Source organism: Hemiscyllium ocellatum, chromosome 8, assembly GCF_020745735.1.
Source record: "Hemiscyllium ocellatum isolate sHemOce1 chromosome 8, sHemOce1.pat.X.cur, whole genome shotgun sequence".
In the NCBI taxonomy this organism is placed as follows: Eukaryota; Metazoa; Chordata; class Chondrichthyes; order Orectolobiformes; family Hemiscylliidae; genus Hemiscyllium; species Hemiscyllium ocellatum.
In genome coordinates, this window is record NC_083408.1 from 56,278,575 (window position 1) to 56,303,942 (window position 25,368).

Consider the following 25,368-nt stretch of genomic DNA (forward strand, 5'->3'; position numbering starts at 1 on the left):
ATGCTGGCACCTGGGAGGCAACACACCAACCGTGAGTCTCGTTCATTCCCAACAAACCTTCTATTTGACCCTCTAACTATCGAGTCCCCAATGACTAATACTCTCCTCCTTTCCCTCCTTCCTTTCTGTGCAACAGGGATAGACTCTGTGCCAGAGACCTGCACCCAACTGCATGCCAATGGTAAGCTGTCCCCTCCAACAGTATCCAAAATGGTATACTTGTTTTTCAGGGGAACCACCACAGGGGATCCCTGCACTGGCTGTTTCTCCTCTCTTTGAACAGTTACCTAGCTTTCTTCATGCATAGGAGTAACTACGTCCCTGTAACTCTTATCTATCGCAGCCTCTGCCTGCTGAATGATCCGAAGTTCATCCAGCTCCCGCTCCAGTTCCAGTTCCCTAACGTGGTCTTGGAGGAGCGAGAGTTGGGTGCACTTCTTGCAGATGTACTTGGATGGGACATGAATGGCATCACTCACCTCAAATATCATGCGGGAGGAACTTTCCTCTCCCTGCACTGCCATCCCTGCTAGTCCCCTTATCAGAATGTAAAAAAGTACAGAAGCTTACCTGATGTGTCCCTGATGTTTAAGGTTAGAGGAGGTGGATGGGTGGGAGGCCCTACAAAGTAGGGTTTCAGGTTTAGGGTTTAGAAAACACTCACTTATATTGCATGGAAACAGACCCTTCGGTCCAAAGCATCCATGCTGAACAGATATCCTAAGGGTTTAAGCCATTTCATTTCACGGGACATCTTAAAAAAAAGGCACAGGGGCTCAGAAGATATTTTCCTAAATTATTTCTAAGTTATAACAGAAAGGAGCCTCTGCTATTCTTCATTTCAATCAGTTCCTTGTAAGAGAGAACTCAGGCAGGCACATTTTGTTGAAGGAATGCATCGTGGACCCAGGAAATAATAGTTTGCCTTGGGATATTCTACTATAAGAGGAAAAGAAAAAGCAGAACTAAAACAGACCAAGCAAATCAGGTACCGCAGTCATTTACAGTCAGAGACATGGAAACAGACCCTTTGATCCAATTCATCCATGCCACCAGATATCCTAAATTAGTCTAGTGCCATGTGCCTGCATTTGGCCCATATTCCTCTAAACCATTCCTATTCATTTACCCATCCGAATGCCTTTTAAATATCGTAAATGTCAGAAGCTGTGCGGGATCACTGCTTCTTTTTCACCTCCCACATGCTATCTGCTTCCTCTTTTTTTAAAATGCCATTGTTTTGATCTTTTATTTTTACAAAGCTTCAAAACAATACTTATAAAACAGTAATTACTGCAAAAATCAAGGAAACATCCTAAGAATATAATCAGAAATACACAAGTTACGTAATACAGCAACTGATTAAAACATATTTACCTTACCAGCTTGTGATTCCCTTAGATAATACCTCAAAAGATCAGAAAGTTTTAGATCTTCATCTGCTGACACTCGTGCTTCTATTTTCTGTAAAATAAATGCAAGAAATCAAGTAGGAAATGATAGTAAGCTCTACTGTTGGCTCTAGAGAAGCAAGTCATCTAATGTCAAAATCAGTCTATGTTTTCTCAAAACTTCATGCATAATAGTTAAACTAAATTGAATGATTAAAACCTGTCCATGCATAAAGATCAAATAGGCAGTTGTAATTTTTTTTGCACCTATTTCTGATAATTGTAATAACTACACAAATGTTTAACATGATCCTTTGCATACAGATAATTTAGAAAATACCCTGAAACCTATAAATACTGCCAGTTAAAAAAAAACTATACTTTAAATGCATTTTTCTAATTTTTTAAATCCACCACATTCTCCAAAAATGATCAACTTGATATCAGATTATAATTTTAACTCAGACTATTACTTATTTGAATGATCAAACAGTATGAATACAAAGTAAACTCTTTCTTGCAATAGTTAAAGTAAAAAAAAATTAGTATAAGCACAAATAGCAGCAATGCAGCAGATGCAACTCAAAACAGTTTTTTTAAAAAACCAATATACTACTTTAAAGTCAGAAATTTTCAGTGAGGATAAAAAAGGGAATTTATAGAGATTACAACACAGAAGGAGACCACCGCACATTTTCCTGCGACTTACCCCTCTAAGTGCGTCAGTCTACCATGTTCGGATCGTTATTCCCAAGGCTATATTGAAATAAATTTAATGACTGCTAACATCCAGAGATCACATCAGCTCATTTTGACATACTGCTCTGGATACTGTTATGATGTACGCTGGCATCTGTAACTTCCAATACAACAAGGTCTCTGAACCAACAGGGAAGTCAATGGGAAGATTATCCAGTTCTGTGTTCCCAGCACACACTGGGACCACATACTGGAAAGTTGTGGATTCCCAGAACATGATTTTCTACCTATTAAATGTCCTAACGAGAAAAAGTATTCTACATTCTGGTATTTCTGTCTCTTCTTCCAGCATTTTCTCCCTCTTTGAACATCTCATCGGTTCAAACTGTGGTTTAAAATACTCATCAACTTCCAGCCACCTTAAATTTTTTCATCAAGTTATCCTTCCTTTTTTGTTCTTTCACCATTTGCACAAATAACTTATCTTAACTGATTTCAATCTCCTTCTCAATTCACTCTTGTAAATTCACTCATCTTGTTCTCCCCAAATCTCTTCTTCTATATACACTCCAAATTATATCCAAAGTAACAACTTCGATCTAGTCATCCCTGTTAACTCTATCCTCATGGTCAAAAATACCAACAAGGCCATCTTACATAACCGCCAACCACAAGTACCCAATCACTTCAAACATCTTGCAATAAAAACCCCCAAGTTATTTTCAACTGTATTTCTCAAACTCCCAAGTACTTAATTAATTTTTGTTGTTTGATTCAATTCAATACGTTTGCAGCTCTTCATTTGTTCAGCTTCTATCTCACCTCCATCTTTGATGGCCTTATCTCCATGAAACATTTTCTTGTAAATTTTCTCCATCTGAGAATTCCCACTGATGCAGAATCAGCATTATTCCCTCAACTTAAGGAATGTAGACTTCAATGTATCCACCAAAACACAACTAGTTAGCTATTCGTCAACAAATCTGGCTGGAGCACATCATGTGTTGTTGGGCCACTTTCTCCATCACCAAAACCTACCATAACTGTTGGATAATTTGGGAGAGTAAAAAACATTTATCTTTTTTCCACTACTATCTATCTGCTTAAACCTTTCCTCTTCCCCTCCCCAACACATCTCTTAACAAATATGAAAAGTCTATGGAAAGTTTTGTCAATGTCCCTCCGCCCCATCCCAAACACCCCTAGCCTCCGCCCAGACCTAGCCTGTCTCTTTCCTATCCTCAATTGCCCTCACTGAGCTCTCCCAAAGACACTCCTCCACTTTCCTGGACATCATTCCTCTTAAATTTCTGATCAATTTCATATCCTAATCTTTATGTTTATTAAGGTTGCCATTACAGCCCTTCTGAAATAATTCTCCCTTGATCCAGCCGATCTTCCCAAGTTCTGAATTATCACAGGGAGTAATTGCTGCAACTCTTGATATCATCCTCCTCCAAGATTATCCCCCATTGCTTCAAATCAGTGGGACTTCCCTCATTTTAAGATAATCTTACTTATTCAGTCAAGCAAATGGATATCCTTTTTTTTTCTATCCTTACACTAATATCTTTTAAAGATCTAACCCAACTCCTCTGTCTCAGCTGCACATTGTTTTTGGATACAATTTCCAAAGAGTAAAGCTTTTACATATAGAGTCACAGAGGTATACAGCTCACAAACAAGCCCTTTGGCCCAACTGATCCAAATATACTGACAGCATCCAGCTTTAGCTCTCCACCACCTTCCCCAATTCTAAAGTCTGTGCTGTCAAATGTTTTGTCTGACATCCAAATTTAGACAACCTTTAGACTTTTCCAATTAAACATTGGTATTACCTTTGAAACCGATCATAAACTCAATACTCTTGCCAATTCCATCACACTCTCCACTTTGCAAGCTCGGTTACTGAGACAAAAAAAAACTGCAGATGCTGGAATCCGAAGTAGATAGGCAGGAGGCTGGAAGAACACAGCAAGCCAGATAGTATTAGGAAGTAGAGAAATCGACAGTTTGACTTTAACCCTTCTTCAGGGACTGGAGGAGTGTTGAGGGGGAGCTGCAGATAAAGGAGTTGGCGAGGGCAGGGTGGTGAAGTGGGGATAGGTGAAGACTGGTAGCGGGTAGGACCTGGTTGGTCAATGGGAGAAATGAATCCGGTTGGTGGCAGGGAAGGGAGTCGAGATGGAAAGGGGGGTCCATCTTCCACCTGGACAGCCTACAGCCTGGAGGACTCAACATTGAGTTCTCCAATTTCAAATAACCTCCCTTCCGATCCCCTCCTCCTCACTGACACTGTTCCCTGCCACCAGGCAGATTCATTCCTTCCATTAACTAAGCAGGTCCTACCCTCTACCAGTCTTCACCCATTTCCACTTCACCACCCTGCCCCCGTCACTCCTTTATTTGCAGCTCCCCTACACCCACTCCCCGTCCTGAAGAAGGGTTATACCTGAACCGTCAATTTCTCTACCTCCTCATGCTGCCTGGCTTGCTGTGTTCTTCCAGCCTCCTTCCTGTCTATTTTGCAAACTCAGCATCATGAGAGAGCCGGAGCCAAGTATCTGATCCCATACCCTCCTTTACTTGCACATCTGTAACTTTGTTGACCTCCTCCAATCTAACAAAAACTCAACTACTGCCATTTTCACTTCCACTCAACTACTTCAATGCTCTCCCTTCCTTAATGCTCCAAATTCTTCAACTCATTCAAATCCCACATAGAAACATATCACCCCAACCACACTGACCCACTTATTCTCAGAATCTCCCGGTATTTGCAAACTAACACTTTCATCCTTATGTTGGGTCCCTTGATGACCTGATCTGACCCTAGTTTTAGAACTCCTCCCCAGCCCTTAAAACCACCAAATTCTTCATTCCTGACTTTGGCTTTTTGTACATTTCCTTCTTTCTCCATCTCAACATTTATAATTGCACCTTCAACTACCCAAGCCCCAAACTTTGGAGATCCCTCCAGAATCCTCCTTCCTTCATACTCCTCCTCCAAGATTCTCCTAAAAATAAATTCATGTCCGTCACCCAAGGTTTTGGTTTGTGTTCCTAACACCCATATAAAACACCTCAAGAATTTTTTTCTCTCTCTGTTAAAATGTGCTACATGTATGGAGGAGTTGTAAATCTATAACAATGCTGAATAAAATGGCAATAGGCTTATGGCGTACAAAAAAAACCTATGAAGGAAAGTTCAGCTAAATTTCAAAATTTGGAAAGTTAGTGAAACTATATGCATGCAAAAGTGACATACCCTTGTTTTTTCAAATAATTCTGATACCTTCAAGAAAAATCTGAAACAAAATTATGAACACATTACCAAGCTGTAAAGTAGTTTTCCAAAACTAATATGGCAAATAATGAGCAATGGGAATTTATCAAACTGATCATTCCAACAAATGTATCTTATATGTTACCATTCAAAACTAAAGGGAAATCATGCAATTCACTTGGTGTCTCAACAATTCCTAGGCCTGTGTTTAAAGAATGAATCTATTCTTAAGTGATAACCTCAAGGTATCTTAAGTGAAACAAGTTTAGTTATTCTTTAATGTGCATATCACAAAACTGTAACATGCTGTTGGACATTGGGGATGCTACTGAGTTTGAACCATTGCTCGAAACTTGACAAATTATCAAATGAGCTCATCTGTGCCAGTAACGGATTCAGAAATTTGATGCAGACATTGGAAGAAGTGATTTCTGGATAGAAGGGCATTTTACTCCTAAAACATTATATTCAAAATGAGTAAATACAGAATAATACATTTTTAGTATTAAAAATGAATTATTGCTCAGTGGGAAAGCTAAGATTTAAAATGTGAATGTAGCAGTCTAGTTTTCACTGAGTATCACATCAGAATAGTAATACTTAAGAGCCTGGTCCACACAGTCTTTTCTTCCCAAAATGTACTGATTAACTACATTTAACAATTTTGGCTGGACCTGCATATCCAACTAAACCTACAAATGTTAATTCTTCTTAATATTTACTGACACTTACGTCTTTGGTATATGAATACATTAAAAAAAGATTTAAATTAGTGCTTTTTATGCATATTTCAACATTGCACAATGCAAAACCAGACATAAAACAATTAACTTTCCCTTTAGAACCATAAATTTTTTACTATCACACTTCTGTGAACCATGTAGTGCACTGATCTGTAACGATCACGCTGTAATGGGTCTCTCAGGAAAGGACTGTTTCTGTGTGTTATGTAATAGTCATACATTTATATAGATCATATCTATTAAACTTCATACAATGCAAAGGAAATTGTGCCCTTTGGCTTGCAAATATGTAGTTCGATTGACTGAAGTATAATTGTTAAAACAGATAAAAGCATAATTAAATTTGTGGGTTCAGGAGATGAGCTATGAACCATTTGAGCTTAACCATCATTATAACCTATGATATGAATAGTCCATGTGCAAATTCATGCTAATCATAAAGCAGATTGCAAAGAAATTTACAAGAAATAGTTAGTATATCAAGTATGCAAAAATGCAAGTTATAATTAATTTGGTCTCCCTTTTCTATGTCAAATATTTAACAGTATCTTTGTATCGTGAATTATAATACTGTTAAATATAGTCTGTACGGTCAGGAATGACCTGCGAACGATCATATTTTATAAATCATAGATTAAAAGTTTGAACATTTTCTTTAGCTTAATAATTCTGGTACGGTGGAAAACGCCACAATACGAAGAGTACATTACACATGCTTGAACTCAGCATCAGTATGAAAAATAAATAAAACTAAGCTGTTGAATTCATCATGCCTGTAACCTAATTGAAAGGTTATTTCTCCAGGATAAATCACCAAAAATGAAGATTAACCTATTACAAATTTCAATGTTTAATTTTGTGAAATAGTACAGGAAAACATTTGTGCTTCATAGCTATATTTAAATATAGATAAATTCACATTAGCAAAAGATAAATGTTTCCATACAAAGAATGTAAAAATAGCATTAAAAATACCAGACAGTTGCAAACCTTAACTCACCTATGTTAAACATCAGAGGGCAATCAAGGACTGCATAAGTTCTTAAAAGACTTGGTACAGATCATATGAAAGTAACACTGACCAACGAATAGGACAGATTTTTGCATCAGATACAAGGAAAGATTAGAGATTAGATTAGACTTACAGTGTGGAAACAGGCCCTTTGGCCCAACAAGCCCACACCGACCCGCCGAAGCGCAACCCACCCATACCCCTACATTTACCCCTTACCTAACACTACGGGCAATTTAGCTTGACCAATTCACCTGACCCGCACATCTTTGTGACTGTGGGAGGAAACCGGAGCACCCGGAGGAAACCCACGCAGACACGGGGAGAACGTGCAAACTCCACACAGTCAGTCGCCGGAGTCGGGAATTGAACCCGGGTCTACAGGCACTGTGAGGCAGCAGTGCTAACCACTGTGCCACCGTGCCGCCCTAAAAGATATTGGGCTTATTCTCTTTGGAGCAAATATGGTTAGGAAATGACTTTATCGAAATGTTCAAACTATGAACAATTTTAACAGGATAAAGGAGAATTTTCTGTTTCCATTAGTTGGTGTGCCAGGAACTAGGGATCACAATTTCAAGATTGCCAGCAAGAGAGCGAGGTGTGAGATGAGAAACTTCTTTACTCAGTTGTTAGGATCTGGAATATGTTGCCTGGAAGAGCGGCAGGTTGATTCCGCAAGCCATTTCAAAACAAAAAAAGCTGGATATATTTTTGAAAGTGATAATTTAGAGGGCTGTGGAGATAGGCCTAGAGAATGGGACTGGCTGGGCAGCTCTTTCTGACACAGTGGGTCGAATAATTTCCTTCTGTACTGTAAAATTCCATGATTCTAACCACAAATGTTTTAGGCAAGTCTAATTTACTAAAGATCGGTTGCTTTCATTTCTCAAAGTTGCTCAAGGCAATGGGAAAGCCTATAACTCAGACTGTGCAAGAGATATTAAGCAAAAGAGCTCACGAGGTGAATGTTATATAATGCAGACAAATGCAGTGACTGTCAGAAGCTCAGTCACTCCTGGCATATTCTCTCAATGCAGGACGCTATGAAATGTAATTGCTTGTTAATATGCACAAGCAGTAGAGACAACATTATAGACTGCACTGCCAAGGTCAATTGCCACTTAGGCAACATAGTTCTATAAGTTGGAACCTACCAAAGCCTATGTCCAGCTTTTGTTGCTGAAAAGAGTGAAAAATAAACTATGGAAAGATAGCAGATGAAGTCAATCTTGGACTCAGCCCTAACCATTACTATTTCAACTTGCAGGTTTTGAACAATTCAGTACCACAGATCATTCATAAGCTGTGCAATTATACAGAGCGCACATTTCAGTGACCAGGATTTAGTTAAATAATAGCATGATCTGGGGACCATGACATGACCAGCTACTACAATATTAAATGAGCTAGCCTATACATTTTCCACTTCAAGGGCACTGAAAAACAATCTTAAGAGGCACAACCTCAAACACAGAAACATAGAAAATAGGAAGTAGGAGGCAGCCATTTGGTTCAATGGACCCACTCTGCCATTCAACATGATCACAGCTCATCCCTTATGCCAGTCTCCTGTTTTCCTCCCATATGCTTTAACACCTTCAGCCTCTAGAAATATACTTCTTTCTTAAACATGTTCAATGATTCTACATTATTCTGTGGTACACCAACCTCTTGAATGAAGAAATTTCTCCCACCTCAGTCCTGAGATCACAACCTCTTAATCTGGACCATCCTCGGCCAAGGGAAATCATCATCCCTGCATTATATACTTCAACAGCATTTTCTTTCCTTCTTCCAAACTCGGTGAATTCAGTCCTAGCAGATTCAATCTCTTATCCTACAACAAAGCTGCCATTCTAGAAATCAGTCTGGTAAAACATTGTTGCATTCCCACTATAGAAAGTGTGTATTTTCTTAGGTAAGGAGATCAAAACTGTGCACAAACTCCAAGTGTGGTCTCACCCTGTACAAATGAAGTAAAGCTTCCTTTTTTCTGTACTCAAACCCTATTGCAATGAAGGCTAAATTAGCATTTGACTTAATCGATTACTGCACTTGCATGTTTAATTTCAGTGACCAGTGGAGGATGATACAAAGGTCTAATTCTACATCAACATTTCATAAGTCATCGCCAATTACGTAATATTCTGCCATTATAGTTTTAATACAGAAGTGGACAACTTCACACTTAATTACATTATATTGCATCTGCCATTTTGATGCATATTCATTCAGCCCGTCTAAATTGCCTTGAATGCTTGTTACATCCTCGTTACCACTCTCAATTCCACTTTTGATTTGTTAATAAGCTTGAAAATAATACATTTGATTACCATTAGCTTCCATTCTGCAAAAATCCCTTTATTCTGACTTTGTTTCTTGCCTTATTACCAATTCACAATGCATGCCAGTATATTATAACCAATATGACATGCTTTGTTTTTATTGTGGGATTTTATCAAAACTTCTCTGAAAATCAAAATGCTATTGGTGTTTTCTAAGTGACTGTTATCACATACTTTACAATAGAATCCAGTATATACCTTACAATACAAGATCATAAAATGTAGGAACAGAAGTAGATTATTTTGCTCATCAGGTTTATCCTACCATTCAATAAGAACATGGTTGATCATATAATCCTCAACTCCAATTTCCAGCCATATCCCCATAAATCTGAATTCCATCAGACCATAACACAGAGCAGAAATTAGGCTATTCGCCCATCAAGCCTGCTCCGCCATTTCAACCCCATTTTCCTGCTTTCTCCTTGTAATCTTTGACGCCCTCGGCAATCAAGAATTTATCTATCTCTGTTTTAAATATACCCAATGACCTGGCCTCCACAACCTTCTGTGGCAATGAATTCCACAGATTCACTACTCTCTGGCTAAAGAAGTTTCTCCTTATCTCCATTCTAAAAGGTATTCCCTTCTTCAATCCAAGGCTGTGCCCCTTGGGTGCTCATCTCTCCTGCCAATGGACACATCTTCCCAATGTCCATGTTCAGTATTCTGGAATTTCAATCAAATAGCCCCTCATCTTTCTAAGCTCCATCGAGTATAGTCCAAGAGTCCTCAAACATTCCTCATATGTTAAGCCTTTCAATCATGGGATCATCTTCATGAACCTCCTCTGGACCTGCCTCAGAGCCAATACATCCTTCCCGAGGTATGGGGCCCAAAATTGCTCACAATAGTCTAAACATCTGACTACACCCCCACCCCACCCCCGCGCCAACCAAGAGCCTTATAAAGCCTTATAATTCCCTTTATTGATTAGAAATCTATCATTCTCAGCCTTGAACATACTGAATAACCTAACCTCAACAGCAGTCTGTGGTAAAGAATTCCACAGATTTACTACAGCAGAAAAAAAAATTTCATCTATCTTAAATAGATGATCTTTTACTGTGAGATTATGCCCTATAGTCCGAGACACGCACACAGGGCAATAAGCTCTCTGTAGCCAGCCTGACAAGCTCCTGTGAATCTTATCAAAACAGACCAGGTTTCCTTTCATTCGTCTAAATTCCAACGTGTACGACCCCAACCTACTCAACCTCTCGAAAACAGTCTTTCTCACCTCGTGAATCTTTTGTGGTTTTAGCAAGACATCCCTATTCTTATACTCCATTCCTTTTAGAATAAAGATCAACTCTTCATTTGCCTCCCTAAAACCTGAAGTTGGATGCTAGCTTCCCCACCCCCCCACCCTCATTAATGAATCAGAACCCTCTAATCCCTTAGTTTTGCAGCTTTCTGCAGTCTTCCCCCATTTAAACAATAATCAGCCCTTCTACTCTTTCTACCATCGGGCATAACCTCATTTTTCCACATTATATTCCATCTGCCAAGTTTTTGCCCACTCAATCTGTTAATTAGCCTCTGTAAACTCCATGTCATTCGCAAACTTGGTGATAGTACCTTTACTTCCATCATCCAAATCATTAATATGTATTATAAATAATTGTGGGCCCAGTTACTGATCCCTGTTGCACTCTAATGGCCTTCTGATGTTAGACATATTGTTTATTCCACCCCCCCCCTCATTTTTCTCCCTCTCTCATCTTTAAATAGTGGTTTATATTTCTCATTCTCCGATGTACAGAATTTCAAAACATGGCAATTAATGTATTTGTGATTTTGATTGCCAATTTTTTTAGTGACCTGGGATGTTAATGATCAGACCCTGGGGATTTGTCAGCTTTCAGTCCCATTTCTTTCTCTACCACCTTTTAAAAAGTTAATACTAGTCTCTTCCCATTCCTCTTTTCCAAAGATATTTGCTTCCCGAATCCTTCTAGGATTTTTTGTCTTTTTCTGTGAAGTCAGATCTAAACCAGTTGTTCAACTGCTCTGCCACTTCAATGTTCTCCATTATCAATTTTCCCATTTCAGACCTCAAGAGGCTTATATTTGTGTTCACTAATTTTTTTTACAAATTTATAGAGGCTCTTACAGTCTACTTTTATGTACTTGCAAGTTTACTCTCACTATTTTTCTTCTCTAGTCAACCTCTTGGTCCTCCTTCACCGATTTCCAAACCACTCCTAGTTCTCAGGTTTGGTACCTTCTCTAGCAATTTTATCTGACTCCTCTGAGTGTAAATCTATACTTAATTTGTTTTGTTAGCCATAATTGGGCCATTTTTCCTGATGTAATCCTTTGCCCAAGAAGAAAGTAGAATGGTGACAATGCATGCATTCATTCTTTAAATAGTAACCATTGCCTACTCACTATCATGCTTTTAGTGAGATTACCCAGTCTATCCAGCCAACTCACCTTTCAATTTTTCTTTCATTTAGGATTAAAGCATAGTTTTGGATTGGACAACTTCATTTTCAATCCCAGTGATGAATACAATTATCCCATTTTTCCTTAAGTACCTCACACAAAAAGATTATTAACTCCATTTCATTACACAAAACCAGATCTAAGATAACATGCTTTCTGGTGGGTTCCTCAGCATACCGGTTAAAAATGCCTTCCTGTATAGAATTTCAGAAGATGGTGATCAATGCACTTACAATTGCCAACTTCTTTAGTGACCTGGCATGTTGACTTAAACACTACACCACAGGAATTAATTTACTGTAATTCCCCTCCAAGCCACTCACCACTCTGACTTAGAAATATATTGCTATTCCTTCTGGGTCACTGGGTCAAAATGCTGGAACTCCCTTCCCAACAGCACCATGGATCTACCTACAGCACACATCTACAGGAGTTCAAGAAGCGAGCTCAAGGGCAAGTAGGGATGGGCAATAAACACTGGCTTTGAAAGCAAACAAACTGGATATTGTCTAGCTGAGTGTTATTTAAAATGTACACAGAAGGTAGGAATAGAGGCTCTCTCCATAAAATCAAAATGCAGATTTAGAATAAATGGCAATCATCAGCCTCCAGGACAATCTACTGACACATACTGAAACTCGAGTGGTTAATAGAAAAGAACTTGACACAGTCACACAAGGGAATGCTGCACTTCCAAATAGATTGCGACTTTTCTTGGTTGTCTTTCCAGTCACAAATTATCATTCTAGAACTGGCTGCAGTTTCTGCCCCCTCTCCTAGGGTAATAGGATTTAGAGGTTGGTGAGTAATGCGTAAGGTTGCACCTCTAAATGAATAAGATACAGTTAATCAGGTTCTCATTGTTCTTTTTGTTCAATTATGTACAATACCCTCCCTTCATTCAGTAATGCATGAGAATTTGCCTACAACAATGAACATATTATGTAATCATTGCATGTTAATCCTTAATATGCAAGTCTATCAGTAAAACATACAGTTCCAAATCATTATGGATGGGGTGAAAAATAAAGACACTGTTGACTAATAAGAATTGCTGTAAAACTAGACGAGACAAAATAATCACACTGTTGACTGAAGTTTAATTGCACTACTCATGTCCGTTATAAAGAAATACTCTAATCTTAATTTCCACCCCGTTCTCTCTCAAATCCATCTCCACAGACACCAGTAGTACTCGGTCACTTCACCTCACCTCAGGTGATCTTTCTTCATGTGTGGCAATGACTTATCAATTGACTATTTCATCATAACCAAAGCAGATTCTATTCTAATCACATGATGTTTCTAATGAGTCAGTACAAAAACAACAATGGGCATCAATAACAGGCTGGTATTTTTCTCCCCACTATACAGAGACAGCAAAGCCAATAATTCAACTGTTGCCTCAACTGAAGCCACACAGCATCAGATTATAGTCCAACAGGTTTATTTGAAATCACAAGCTTTCGGACCGCTGCCTCTTTGTTAGGTGAAGAGAAGAGAGCACCCAGGCACAGGACTTTATACTTATGAGAGATGAAAAGATCATACAAACCATTCATACCATTGTCTGGTTTTTCTAACCTCTCTGATTATAAAGTCTGTCCTTGACTCTTCACTTCACGTAATGAAGGAGCAGTCCTCCAAAAGCTTGTGATTTCAAATAAACCTGCTGGACTATAACCTAGTGTCATTGACTTTTGACCTTGTCCACCCCAGCCCGCATCTCCACATCATGGTCTCAACTGAAGTGAGCATAATACTGAAGCGAACAAAATATAGAAATCAAAGATAACACTTTCCAAATTTAAGACTTAATATTCCATCAAGACTAACAAGCCATCATGAAATCTCCTATTTCATAATTCACGTGACACTAAAAATAAAATGAAATATCTAGAAAAAAATATTGTAAATCTTACTTGCACAGATCTGTTGAGTCTTGAGTTCCTAGTGTATGCAATGTTGAACTAATTCTACTATTGTCATCTGCCACATCTGAAAAGCAAAAGCATGTAGTGTACTACAGTAAGATATTTTACATAAAAGTAGTAGAAATGGTTTCTCAGTAACTGTTCAAAACGCCTACTTGTGTATTGTGTGTAGCCTTTCCCTTCAACCCCAGTTATTACATCAAAGTCACTCGAGTCTTAGTTCCTCTTTCTATCTTCCCTTTTGACTTTTAATTCCTTTCCCAATCTTGAACTTTCTTTTTCACTTTCAACTAAACCTTCCCACCACAATCCAATTTATGCTTCAGTACCTCTGTGCTGGTCAACAATACCGTCATAACTACTTCTATGGGTTGATCAGCTATTCATTATTTTTAAAAAAAAGATTAATGTGTTCCAATATTCTGTACTGAATAAATGACTATTTAAAATTGCAATTATTATTATTTGAGTAATTAGACAAACTAAATTATTTTACCAAAAAATACTCAGTCTCTACATTTTTCTATTGATTTAGGTACTAGCCCCACAGAAACAAATAAAATACTACAAAAAAAATTATTTCACATATTTTAAATGTATCCATAGTATTGCTTCATATTCAAAGCTTTAAAACAAAAAAAAGCCACTTACTCTTGTGTGATTTTGTCAATTTGTCAGCCTTGACTGCTGCATCCTTTATTCTGTTATTATATTCAAGAAGAAAGGTTTTCTCGTGTTCGAAGAAATCATCAACATCCTAAAAATATTTTGCAGCTAGTTTAAAAACAACTTAATACATAATTCAAAAACTTGGTTTGCTTAAACAGCAAGTCAATTCTTACGTACTTGCTAGAGTACTTCTATGGTCTCAGATCTAAATCTAAATAATAGCTAATCTTAGTCAGCTAATCAATGGTTGCCATATTGTCATTTCTGGTTAGATGTATCCTAACAAATTTTCCTTTATGCAACTGCAAGTGGATAATCAGCAGATTTGTTTTTTATTAAAAATTGATAATGATGTGACATTTCTCATTATGTAGATAGGTATACAACTTTAAGATCAATCTGGAAATCCTTCACACCAAAGAAGCTGGAAAGTCAAATGAAAATAATTGGAAAGTGATCAAAATTTTTGACTAAGTAGTGGATTCTGAGCCAACTGAGAAAGGGATAATAGCAAAATACAGAGATTTACTAGATTCAGAGAAATCAAGAACAGGGACCAAGAAATAAGACAGGTACAAGGTGGTGGAAGGATTTCTAAACAGTTATTACAATTTTAAATGGAACATTTTGGGGAATACAGAGTTAACATAAATTAGCAAGGACAGAACATAGTGAAGAAGAAATTATTTGGAGTTTGAAAACATCGGGGTGGTGTTGAGGTAGAGGTGAAAATGCCTTCCAATTGCAGTTCAAAATTTAGAAAACCTAAAAAGGCTACTAAGCAAATATCAAGTTTATGTAGCAACAACACTAATGCAGAATGTAGTTTAATTAACTAGTTACATGATTTAATTTGATGATATGATAAACTCAGACATTTATATCTATTCAATTTCCATATGAATTTGAATTTATAATTTAGACCTTTTAGTCAAACCTTAAAATGTAGCTAAATTCTCTTTCTTGCTTTTTTTCCTAGTCTATTGCAGTATATCTTCTTTATATGCAGCAGCTACCTCACAGATAAATATCTTCAAAAGGCCTGAAGTAATATTTCCACTAAAAAAAAAGACAACAGACCTAAAGCAATCTTCTGGCAAGAAACAAGCTTGGATATATTGATAAACGTGAATACAGTACAACCTTGATTACCTGAACATCAATTATCCACATTTCGATTATCCGAACAAGATCTCAAGGTCCCTTAAAAATGGCATTAGGCAATCAGCTATAGTTATCAGTTATGGCGTGCATTGCCGGATAATCGAGAAATGTTCGGATAACTGGCACTCATAAATTACCACTTGTTTACGATCAGATCGATTATCCGAACAATTATCTGAACAAAATACTGTTACGAACTAGGCCAGACCACTCAAAACATTCTTAAGCAGGCAGCTCAGGCCGTAACTTTGCAATTTGTTTTGGTAAGTGTACAGTGAAAATTACCCAGAGTACTTTAGCTAGGTTGACTACCAGGTTTTAAAACAAGACAAAAATTTATTCACAAAAATTACGGAATGAAACACAAAGAATAGAATAAAGAATACCCTCAGAACTCAGTCTATCCAACCTAGGACTTAATTATATTTTCCCGAATATGAACAGTCCCAATAAACAAACTCCTTAAACACAATAAAAATAAAACAGAGGCCAAAGTTAGAAGGGCAGAAGGAGGGAGTGTCTAGCAGCCCACTGCTGAACTGACTCAAACAAGACTTCAGCTTTCAGGACTGACCAGTCCCCCTTTCATTATACAGGTTACTTCTAATATATGAAAGCTGTGGCCTAAAGTCTCACTTGCTTACGTATAAACAAAAAGGGCCTCCCAATATCCTTTTCATCTCTGTACCAACCCAGCCGATCCAGAGCTGGATTGCTTTACGACCCCTCAAGAAGAAAAAAATCAAGGACACAGTATCCTTGAGAAAAGGAACAGCTTTGAGAAAAAAGATCCAGCTTTGTGGCAATACTCCCCGCTCACCTTGTTCGGATAATCGAGGCTCACCTGTACACATATGTGTTCAATGTTTTAAGATTAAAAATATTAATTCACAAACTGTAATATCTGTTTATGCTCAGATACAGTTAAAATTCCCAAAAAAACCATGTATTTGTAAAGGATCAGCAATGCAGCTAATTTAAAAAAAATAGGTTAGTAGCTATCCAACAAACATTTTTTTTGGAAATTTTGCAAACATCCATGTTGGCATACTGCCAGGAGACTCGCAACTGAGTAAAGCAGATGTTTCCATACATTTTAAAATTGATCACATTAGAATTTTCTTAAACCACATTAACAACTCAATTAGGAAAACATATTTTGAAAATCCACCACGGCATTTACTGGAAATGATGCAAACAAACAAAAATAAATGAAATTTACACTCCCTTTTCCAAGCAACCTACAACTTGGTAAACTCAATAAGGTCAGCATCCTAATTCTATATTGGTATATGGTATTTAAAACAAAAACTAACGGATTTTGTGACTCTATGAATAGATTTAAATGTATTTTGCTCTCATTTTTTCCCTCAGGCTGCTGGTGATAACAATTAGGACATCAAGGTGGTGGTTTGGTTACAGCCTACTTACTCCCTCTCCTATATCTATTACTTATTTAAGAAAGTTTCCTGCTTTCTTGTCTGATTCGAGTTTTATTTCAGAAGTGCTTTACTCCTCATCTCTGCTGTGCTTTCTAGAAATTCCTCTCACATGCATTAAAGAAACATTAATCAAGAAACAGTTAGATAAATAGGAATTCTGATACATTTTGCTTTGGGTGGGTTTCTACGCTCATAATGTAGGTTAAGCAAAATTCGATATAATAAATGGAAAGAGTTCCCAAACCGCAGGTTACAATCCAGTTTCAAGGCCCACCAATGCAACAATGGTTGCTGTGGAGCAGAACAGCCGAAAAGGTTCATAGCCCCATGAAATGTACAGACAGATTTTATTTACTTCCTGTGCCTTAGAGGGAATACCTTAAAGAACTAATCTCCAAGACTTGATCAACGCCACCAATTCTGTTCCTTTATTCTACTACTCTCACAATTTACCTTGCCCGCCCCCACCCGCCCATCCCCAATTTGGAGTTGCACAAACTTTCAAGCAGCTACACAGTGTCACAGTGGGAAATAAGTCTGCAAAGCACTGATATATGGTATCACATGTACAACAACAGTACATATTCACTACAACACAGCATGACAGTAATACAGATTAATCTTTTTATAATAGTTTTATCAATTTTCTTGGACTTTAAATAAAGAAGATTCACGCACCTTAACACCTCCAACAAGCACTTCATCAGCTGTCTTTACCATGTTCTTAAAGAAATCTTCCAATTTCTCCTTTTTATTTTTCCCACGAATACTCAGCTTACATGCAAAAGAAAAACATTACCTTAGTTAGTACAATATGTACTGAAGCATTTTCCCAAAAATAATGCAAATTAACATCTTGGTTTTAAAGAAACATTTACAATCTATTATTTTCCCAACTGAAATACAAAGGGCAGTTTACAAAATAAGGATTGACAGGGGGTCAAGTTTTGCTCTCCTTGTTCCCAATATCTAGCATCCCCAGTATAACTGAAAGTGAGAAAATAAGAGTGCAATCCAGCACAACATATTAATATCAGCACAGGTATTAATTTCATGTCATTTTGCTCAATTTGTCATGGATTTACCATAAATGAATTAGAAATGAAAGCAGCTCAACTATTCTCTGTAGCCAAGAGAATTACAAAAAACCATAAGGGTGAAAATACATATTTTTTCCAAATCACATTTTTAAATAAATAATGATGGTAAATTATAGTGAATGACCAAAACACAATGCTACAGCTATCAGAGGATTATTTAATTTGCTCATGATGTGTTCTATTTCCTCTCCACTATACTGGATATCAGCAAGCAGAAATTGGACATGTTGCAAAATAAACAATAAATTTTATAACAAGTTATTTCAAGTCCCTAAAAGCCAAGTCAAGAGGTGCTGGAAAAGCACAGCAGGTCAGGCAGCATCCAAGGAGCAGGATAATCAATGTTTCAGGCATAAGCCCTTCATCAGGGATGGAGGCTTGTGGGCTGAGAATGCAATAGGTGGATGAAGCTGGGAGAGAAGGTGATAGATCAGAGAGGAGGGTCGAGCAGATAGATGGAAAAGACAATGGACAGGTCAAGAGGACAGTTCAGAGTGGAAGCTTGGGACTGGGATAAGATAGGGGGGAGGGGAAATGAGGAAACTGGTGAAATCCATATTAATCCCATGTGGTTGCAGGGTTCCAAGGCGGAAGGTGAGGCATTCTTCTTTCAGGCGTCGAGTGGTCAGAGTTTGGCAACAAAGGTGGCCCAGGTCTTGCATATCCTTAGAGGAGTGGGAGGGGAGTTAAAGTGTCCAGCCACAGGGTGGAGGATTTGGTTGGTGCGGATGTCCCACAAATGTTCTATGAAATGATCCGCAAGTTGGTGTCCTATCTCCCCGATGCAGAGGAGGCCATATTGGGTGCAACGGATACAGTAGATGACAGTCATGGAAGTATAGGTAAATTTCTGTCGGAAGTGGAAGGATCCTTTGTGGTCTTGGACAGAGGTGAGGGGGGAGGTGTGGTCACAGGTTTTGCACTTCTTGCAGAGGCAGGGAAAGGTGCCAGGAGTGGGGTATGGGTTGTGGGGGGCATGAATCTGATAAGGAAATCGCGGAGGGAATGGCCTCTCTAAAAAGCTGACTGGCTGGAGAGGGAAACATCTCTCCAAGGGGTTTTCTTCCCTCAAAGCTGAGCAAATCCACCATCAGACCCTCAGTTTCTGACCATTTCAATGTTCAGGCAGCTTTGTGTGATGTAGTTAAGAAGCTCACATCTCTTCTAACATTACCCTGAATATATAATAATCAGTGTGTCTGGAGTAGAATATGAGAAATCTTGCGACTTTAGTTTTATCAGTCATAATTCTACAATTTGAGAAGATGTGTAGCTCAGGTTGAGGTTCAGGTTGTAAGTTTACTGCTGAAAAGGTAGGTTTGTTCTCAGATGTTTTGTCACCATCCTAGATAACATCAGTGAGCCTCCAGTGAAGCATTGATGTTCTGTTCCGCTTTCTATGTGTGTGTCTTGGCCTGGTAAGGTGGGTGATATCATTTCCAGTTCTTCTTCTCAGAGGTTGTTAAGTGGGGACCAAATCGGTGTGTTTATTGATGGAGTTCCAGTATGAATAACAGGCCTCCAGGAATTTCCCAGGCTAAATTCCTGCTTAGCCTGTCCTAGGAAAGATGTGTTGTCCCAGACAAAGTGGTGTCATTCTTCGTCTATGTGCAAGGATACTAGTGATAGCTGATCATGTCTTTTGTTAGCTAGTTGGTGTTTGTGTATCCTGGTGGCTAGATTCCTGCCTGTCTGTCCGACATAGTGTTTGTTGCAGTCCTTGCAGTGTACTTTGGAAATGACATTTGTTTTGCTGTTGGTTGGTCCTTTAGGTTCATCAGTAGCTGCATCAGGACATTATTTAAATGAACCACAATACACTGCAATACAACCGTTGATTTGTTTGTATGTTTCGGTGTGTTGGTAAGTTTATGACCTACCGTGATGTCAAGGTGTCAAAGTAGTCTGATAGTGTGACTCCAGTCTCTGGGCGTGTTGTGTCTTCATATTTGGGTTTGCTGCTTTATAATCGGCAGACTGTGTATATTGGGTACCCCACTGTTCTTAACTACGCTGTGTGGGTATTTTTCTTCTGATGCTCATAGTTCCTGGTTGTATTGCAGTGTATTGTGGTTCATTTAAATAATGTCCTGATGCAGCTCCATTAGTGGATGTTGAGACGATTGCTGCTGTAGTTGAGTATCTGGTCTGTGTGCGTTGCTTTCCTGTAGACGCTGGTCTGAAGTTCTCCACTGCCTATTCATTCCACTGTGACATTTAGGAAGTGGGGGGTGAGGTCTATTGTTGTTCTCTTCCTCTTTGGTGAAATGTACGCCAGTAAGGTTGTTGTTAATGACATTGTAGGTTTCCTCTAATTTGTTCCATTTTGTGATGAGAAAGGTGTCATCCACATGGTGGACCCAAAGCTTGGGTTGGATCGTGGGGAGAGCTGTTTGTTCAAGTCTCTGTATCACTGCTTCTGGTAAGAATCCTGATATTGGCGATTCCACAGGTGTTCCGTTAATTTGATTGTATGTCTTGTCATTGAAGGTGAAGCGAGTAGTGAGACAGACCTACTAGCTTGAGGTTGCTGCCCTTGCTGATGGAGTTGATGCGATCTGGTGTTTGTCTCCTTGGTTCATCAAGTAGTGCGGTCAGTGTTTCTTTGGCACAGCTGACGTTAATTGATATAAATAGGGCTGTTACGTTGAAAGAGACCATGACTTCATCCTCTTCTATCTTGGTGTCTTTGGTGATGTTCAGGAATTCCTAGACGGAGTGGATGGAGTGGCATGAGTCTTCTAGGTATTTCAGTTTACGGTGAAGTTCCTTTGTTGTGCTGGGAAGTGAGACTATGGGTCTGAGGAGGGCTCCAGGTTTGTGCACCTTCAGCATTCTGTAGAAGTGGGATGTGTCGGATCCATCAGGTTTCATTCTTTGAAAGTCTATCATTAATTTCACCTGATTTGTGAAGTTTCTACAGTGAATGCTGTGATAAGGCTTTCTAGCTGTGGAGTGGAGTCCATCGCCAGCCATTGGTGGATGTCGGTATCTGACAGCACCTTTTCAATGAACTGTGTTGTGTTTTAGATGACAGTCTTGCTCCCTTTGTCTGCAAGTAGGCTTACAATATCTCCAAGTCCTTCTAGAGCTTTCCTTTCCTGTGTATTGAGGGTGCTTCCTTCTTTCTTTCTGCTTAGCATTGATGCTACCATCTGTCTGATGGTCTTCTGGGTTTCTTATGTACATCTGTTGTCTTTTAGGGTTGAGTCCAATGCTGCTTGGAAGTCCTTTTGTCGGTGTCTCTGTAGTTGTAGTTCATTGCTCTTACTAAGACAGCTTTTTCCAATCTTTTAATGGTCGGTCTGACAGGTTCTTAATCCAAGCTTCTGAATTGCCTGTGTTGTTTTTTTTGCGCAAGCTTATCCACTTTTTCTTGTGGGGATAGTGTTTCTCTTTGTCTTGGTCTGTTGTTATTTGATGCTGATGGCTCATTCTAGTGCACTTGTCCATTCCTGATCAGTTGCATTGGTATACAAAGTTTTCTGGTGTGAAATTACCCATTTGTATTTGTGGAGTTGGTTGTAGGCATTATTAATCATTTCTCGTAACATTCTGCAATCATTCTGTTCTGCTATTCTTCTGGCTTGCAGGGTGTTGAAGAGTAGTTTGTACTTGAGACATTTTGGTAATACCTGCTTTCTGAGACATTCATGTAGGAAGTACAGTTGTTGATGCATGGCGCTCAGTCAGATGGTGTTGGTTTCCCAACTTTGGGCTAGATTGAGCATATTGCGCCCACAGGAGTTTGCAATTTTTGAGATATGTAGCTCAAGAAAACTACAGACAAGCAACACACACAGACCAGATACACAACTACAGGCGCAATCATCTCAACACCCACAAACAGAGCTACACCAGGACAGTATTTAAACGGACCACTAAACACTGCAGCACCCAGGAACTACGAGCAGCAGAAAAATAATACCTACACAGCATATTCAAGAACGTGTACCTGATAAACACAGTCTGCCGATTCTTAAACAACAAACCCAAACAATAAGACATAACACAGCCAGAGACTGTAGCCACACTACCATACAAAGACATCTCAGATGACTACCAGACAACTCTGAACCCTTGACATCATGGTAGCTCATAAACCTACCAACACATTGAAACAGCTACTAATGAACCTAAAGGACCAACCAACAGCAAAACAAATGCCATTTCTAAAATACTCTACAATGACTGCAACAAACACTAAATCAGACAGAGGGGCAGGAAACTAGCCACCAGGATACACGAGCACCAACTAGTCACCAAGCATAACCAACTCTCACTAGTATCCTTACACACAGACGAAGGAGGACAGCACTTCGACTAGAACAACATTCATTCTAGGACAGGCTAAGCAGAAATTTAGCCTGGGGAATTCCTGGCGGCCTGACATTCAGACCAGAACTCCATCAGTAAAAACATCGATTTGGATCCCATTTACCTCTGAGAAAAAGAGCCACAAATGATATCACCCACCATAACAGTCCAAGACACAAATAGAAAGCAGGACAGAATATCAGCATTTCATCAGAGGCTCACTAATGGTGTTACCTAGCATGGTGACAATGTCTGAGAACAAACCTAACTGCTCAGCGAACAAACTTACAGCCATAATTCTACAAACTAATATTTTCAGTAAATTAACAGGAAGAGGCTACATTTGAAAATTTATAAATAGCTCATTCTGCAAGGCTAAGCTTGATTGTGATCAGAACAAGAGGTTTTGCAACTATATTTATTCAATTTTAACAAAAGGTTATTAATTCAACAGCACAATTCTTAAATAAAGAGAGGTAATTTATCTCAAGGAGAAAGTTATCCATTCTGAACTTACATAAAGCTGTCAAGTCCTGTGAAATGTTTATACTTGGGGATCAGATTCAGAATACTAGAGATTGCTGCCCATTAAAAAGAAGTCCTTATTCATATCAAGTTCTGACACCAAAACTATTTGCCCAAAATAGCCAACAAAATAAAGCATACACTTTCGATATTGCAATATTTGGGGTGACATGGTGGCTCAGTGGTTAGCACTGTTGCCTCACAGCACCAGAGACCCAGGTTCAATTTCTGCCTCGGGCGACTGTCTATGTGGAGTTTGCACATTCTCCCAGTGTCTGCGTGGGTTTCCTCCAGGTGCTCCAGTTTCCTCTCAAAATCCATGATGTGCAGGTCAGGTGAGAATTGGCCATGCTAAATTGCTTATAGTGTGAGGTGCAAATATCGGGTAGGGGAATAGGTCTGGGTGGGTTACACTTTGGAGTGTTGGTGTGGACTTGTTGGGCCAAAGGGCTTGATTCCATACTGTCTAATCTAATCCAAAACTAAACATTCATGCAGTGTAAATTGTACTAAAGCTCAAACCTTTTAAGACACTGATAAATTTCTCATTTGTTTCCATTACTGAACAACGTGCACTGAAGATGCATTCCAAGCAAACCAAATACTTGAAATGCAGAGAATAAAAGCAATTGAGCACACAGTATATATGAGCACTATCAAAATACAGATGAAGTAGAAGGCATTTTCCCATTAACTGCTAATTTGACAGTTTGTAAATAAAACTAATCTCATCAATTTACATATTACATTTAGAAAGACCTTATAAAAATAAACTCAACTGACATCTTGATTATATTCCAAGAAGATATGGAAGTTTAAGTCATTTCGAAGAACTGGATGTGCAGCAACACGACACAAAAAGACCTCATGCATGGCAACAGTTTTCTTAAATATAGCCAAGTATTCTCTGTAACAAGAAAATCATTTAAAGTCACCATTAAGAACTGCAAGACAATGTGCAGGTTGCGTTATACAGCACAATAACTAGAATGCTCACGCTTCAAGTTCTTGCTTCATCTTTGTGAATTCTTCCTTGGTCATTGATCCTTCTCCTTCCCCTAGTTTCTGCAATTTATCTCTTGAAGCATCAAAGTCAGGCTTTGGAGGTGCTGGTGGGATCTGTTGAGATGATATTTACTTCAGTTTATATAAGTTTAGTCACTGTGTTCATTTAGTGTTGTCTCGCTTTTGCATTTCAAGTATGATGTCCACATGTAGGAGCCATGAAAAACACATCGTCAGAAACAAAAGTAAATTCTCAATGGAAACCAAACTGTAAAATCAAGTTTATTGACCACTCAAAAATGTTTCCTTGAAAATAAAGGCCTCTTTACACATTTAATTCCATTTATTTAATCCTTCCTATTACATTTTGAAAATCTAGGTTACATTCCTTTAATCCAAAGTTCTCCAAAATACAAACTAAACAGACAAAGAGCATCATTTAGTTTCGGAACATTTTCACACAGAGGGGGCCACATTTCAATTTTTTTTTACCACTTGTGGGGTTAGTGAGAAAATTTTAGAAAGATAAGATTTGACTACTGTAAACTTCACAGTAAAGTTCAGGAAAAAAAAATTAAAGCATTATGTCAAGAACTCAAAGAAGTGACTAAATAACAAAAACAAAAGAATGCCAAAAAACAGAATGAACTAATAAAATCTTTTTCATATTTCTGAAGCAACTAGGTTTGGAAGACCCAATCAAAAATGTGAAAGAGTGGCAGAAGCAGGAGTGCACTGAGAACTAGACAATGATTGTCACTCTTTGGAAGAATTGGGTGAACTTTCCATTATATGGACTGAAAGTGCTGTTTCATGAATAGGTTTGCATTTGTGATTGTGAAATTACATTTTACAGGAAGCTTGAACTATAGCCTGAACACAATTTAGGCCTCATTTTCCAATTAAAACCAAAATAGATTAACTAAATCTATGAGTTTTATTTGGTGGAACAGTAACCATTTCCTTCGATCTTGCAAAGAAAATATTTTGAAATTCAGCTTCCTAGTGATACTATGCATCATGAGTGTTGTGTTTAAGATGATAAATATCTTATTCAAATAACAATGATGTCTCAAATTATCCATCAGGTAAATTCTACAATCAGAGATAGCAAGGTTATACAAAATGCACTTCAGTACTCGCTACAATGAACTGAAATTTCATCAGTGTTAAGCTGAAAGAACCAAACTGCTTTTTCTCATCCTTACTATCTTCTTGCATTCCTGAAACAGATTCAGCAACCTGACCCCTCACGTTTTCAGCAATATCAGATTCTAGCATT

General features: G+C 38.4%; 1 protein-coding gene across 2 annotated transcripts in view; it reads right to left on the minus strand.

Annotated features, from left to right (window-relative positions):
* The window catches only part of snx6 (sorting nexin 6), a 50,142-nt gene that overhangs the window by 9,054 nt on the left and 15,720 nt on the right, over window positions 1-25,368 (minus strand). For both annotated transcript variants that reach the window (XM_060828390.1, XM_060828389.1), the window contains exons 5-11: window positions 24,079-24,200; window positions 23,865-23,988; window positions 17,818-17,913; window positions 14,516-14,621; window positions 13,853-13,928; window positions 5,359-5,398; window positions 1,378-1,464 (exon numbers count right to left, since the gene is read on the minus strand). In XM_060828390.1, coding sequence (XP_060684373.1) covers window positions 1,378-1,464; window positions 5,359-5,398; window positions 13,853-13,928; window positions 14,516-14,621; window positions 17,818-17,913; window positions 23,865-23,988; window positions 24,079-24,200 — 651 coding nt within the window. The remainder of the gene's footprint in view (window positions 1-1,377; window positions 1,465-5,358; window positions 5,399-13,852; window positions 13,929-14,515; window positions 14,622-17,817; window positions 17,914-23,864; window positions 23,989-24,078; window positions 24,201-25,368) is intronic.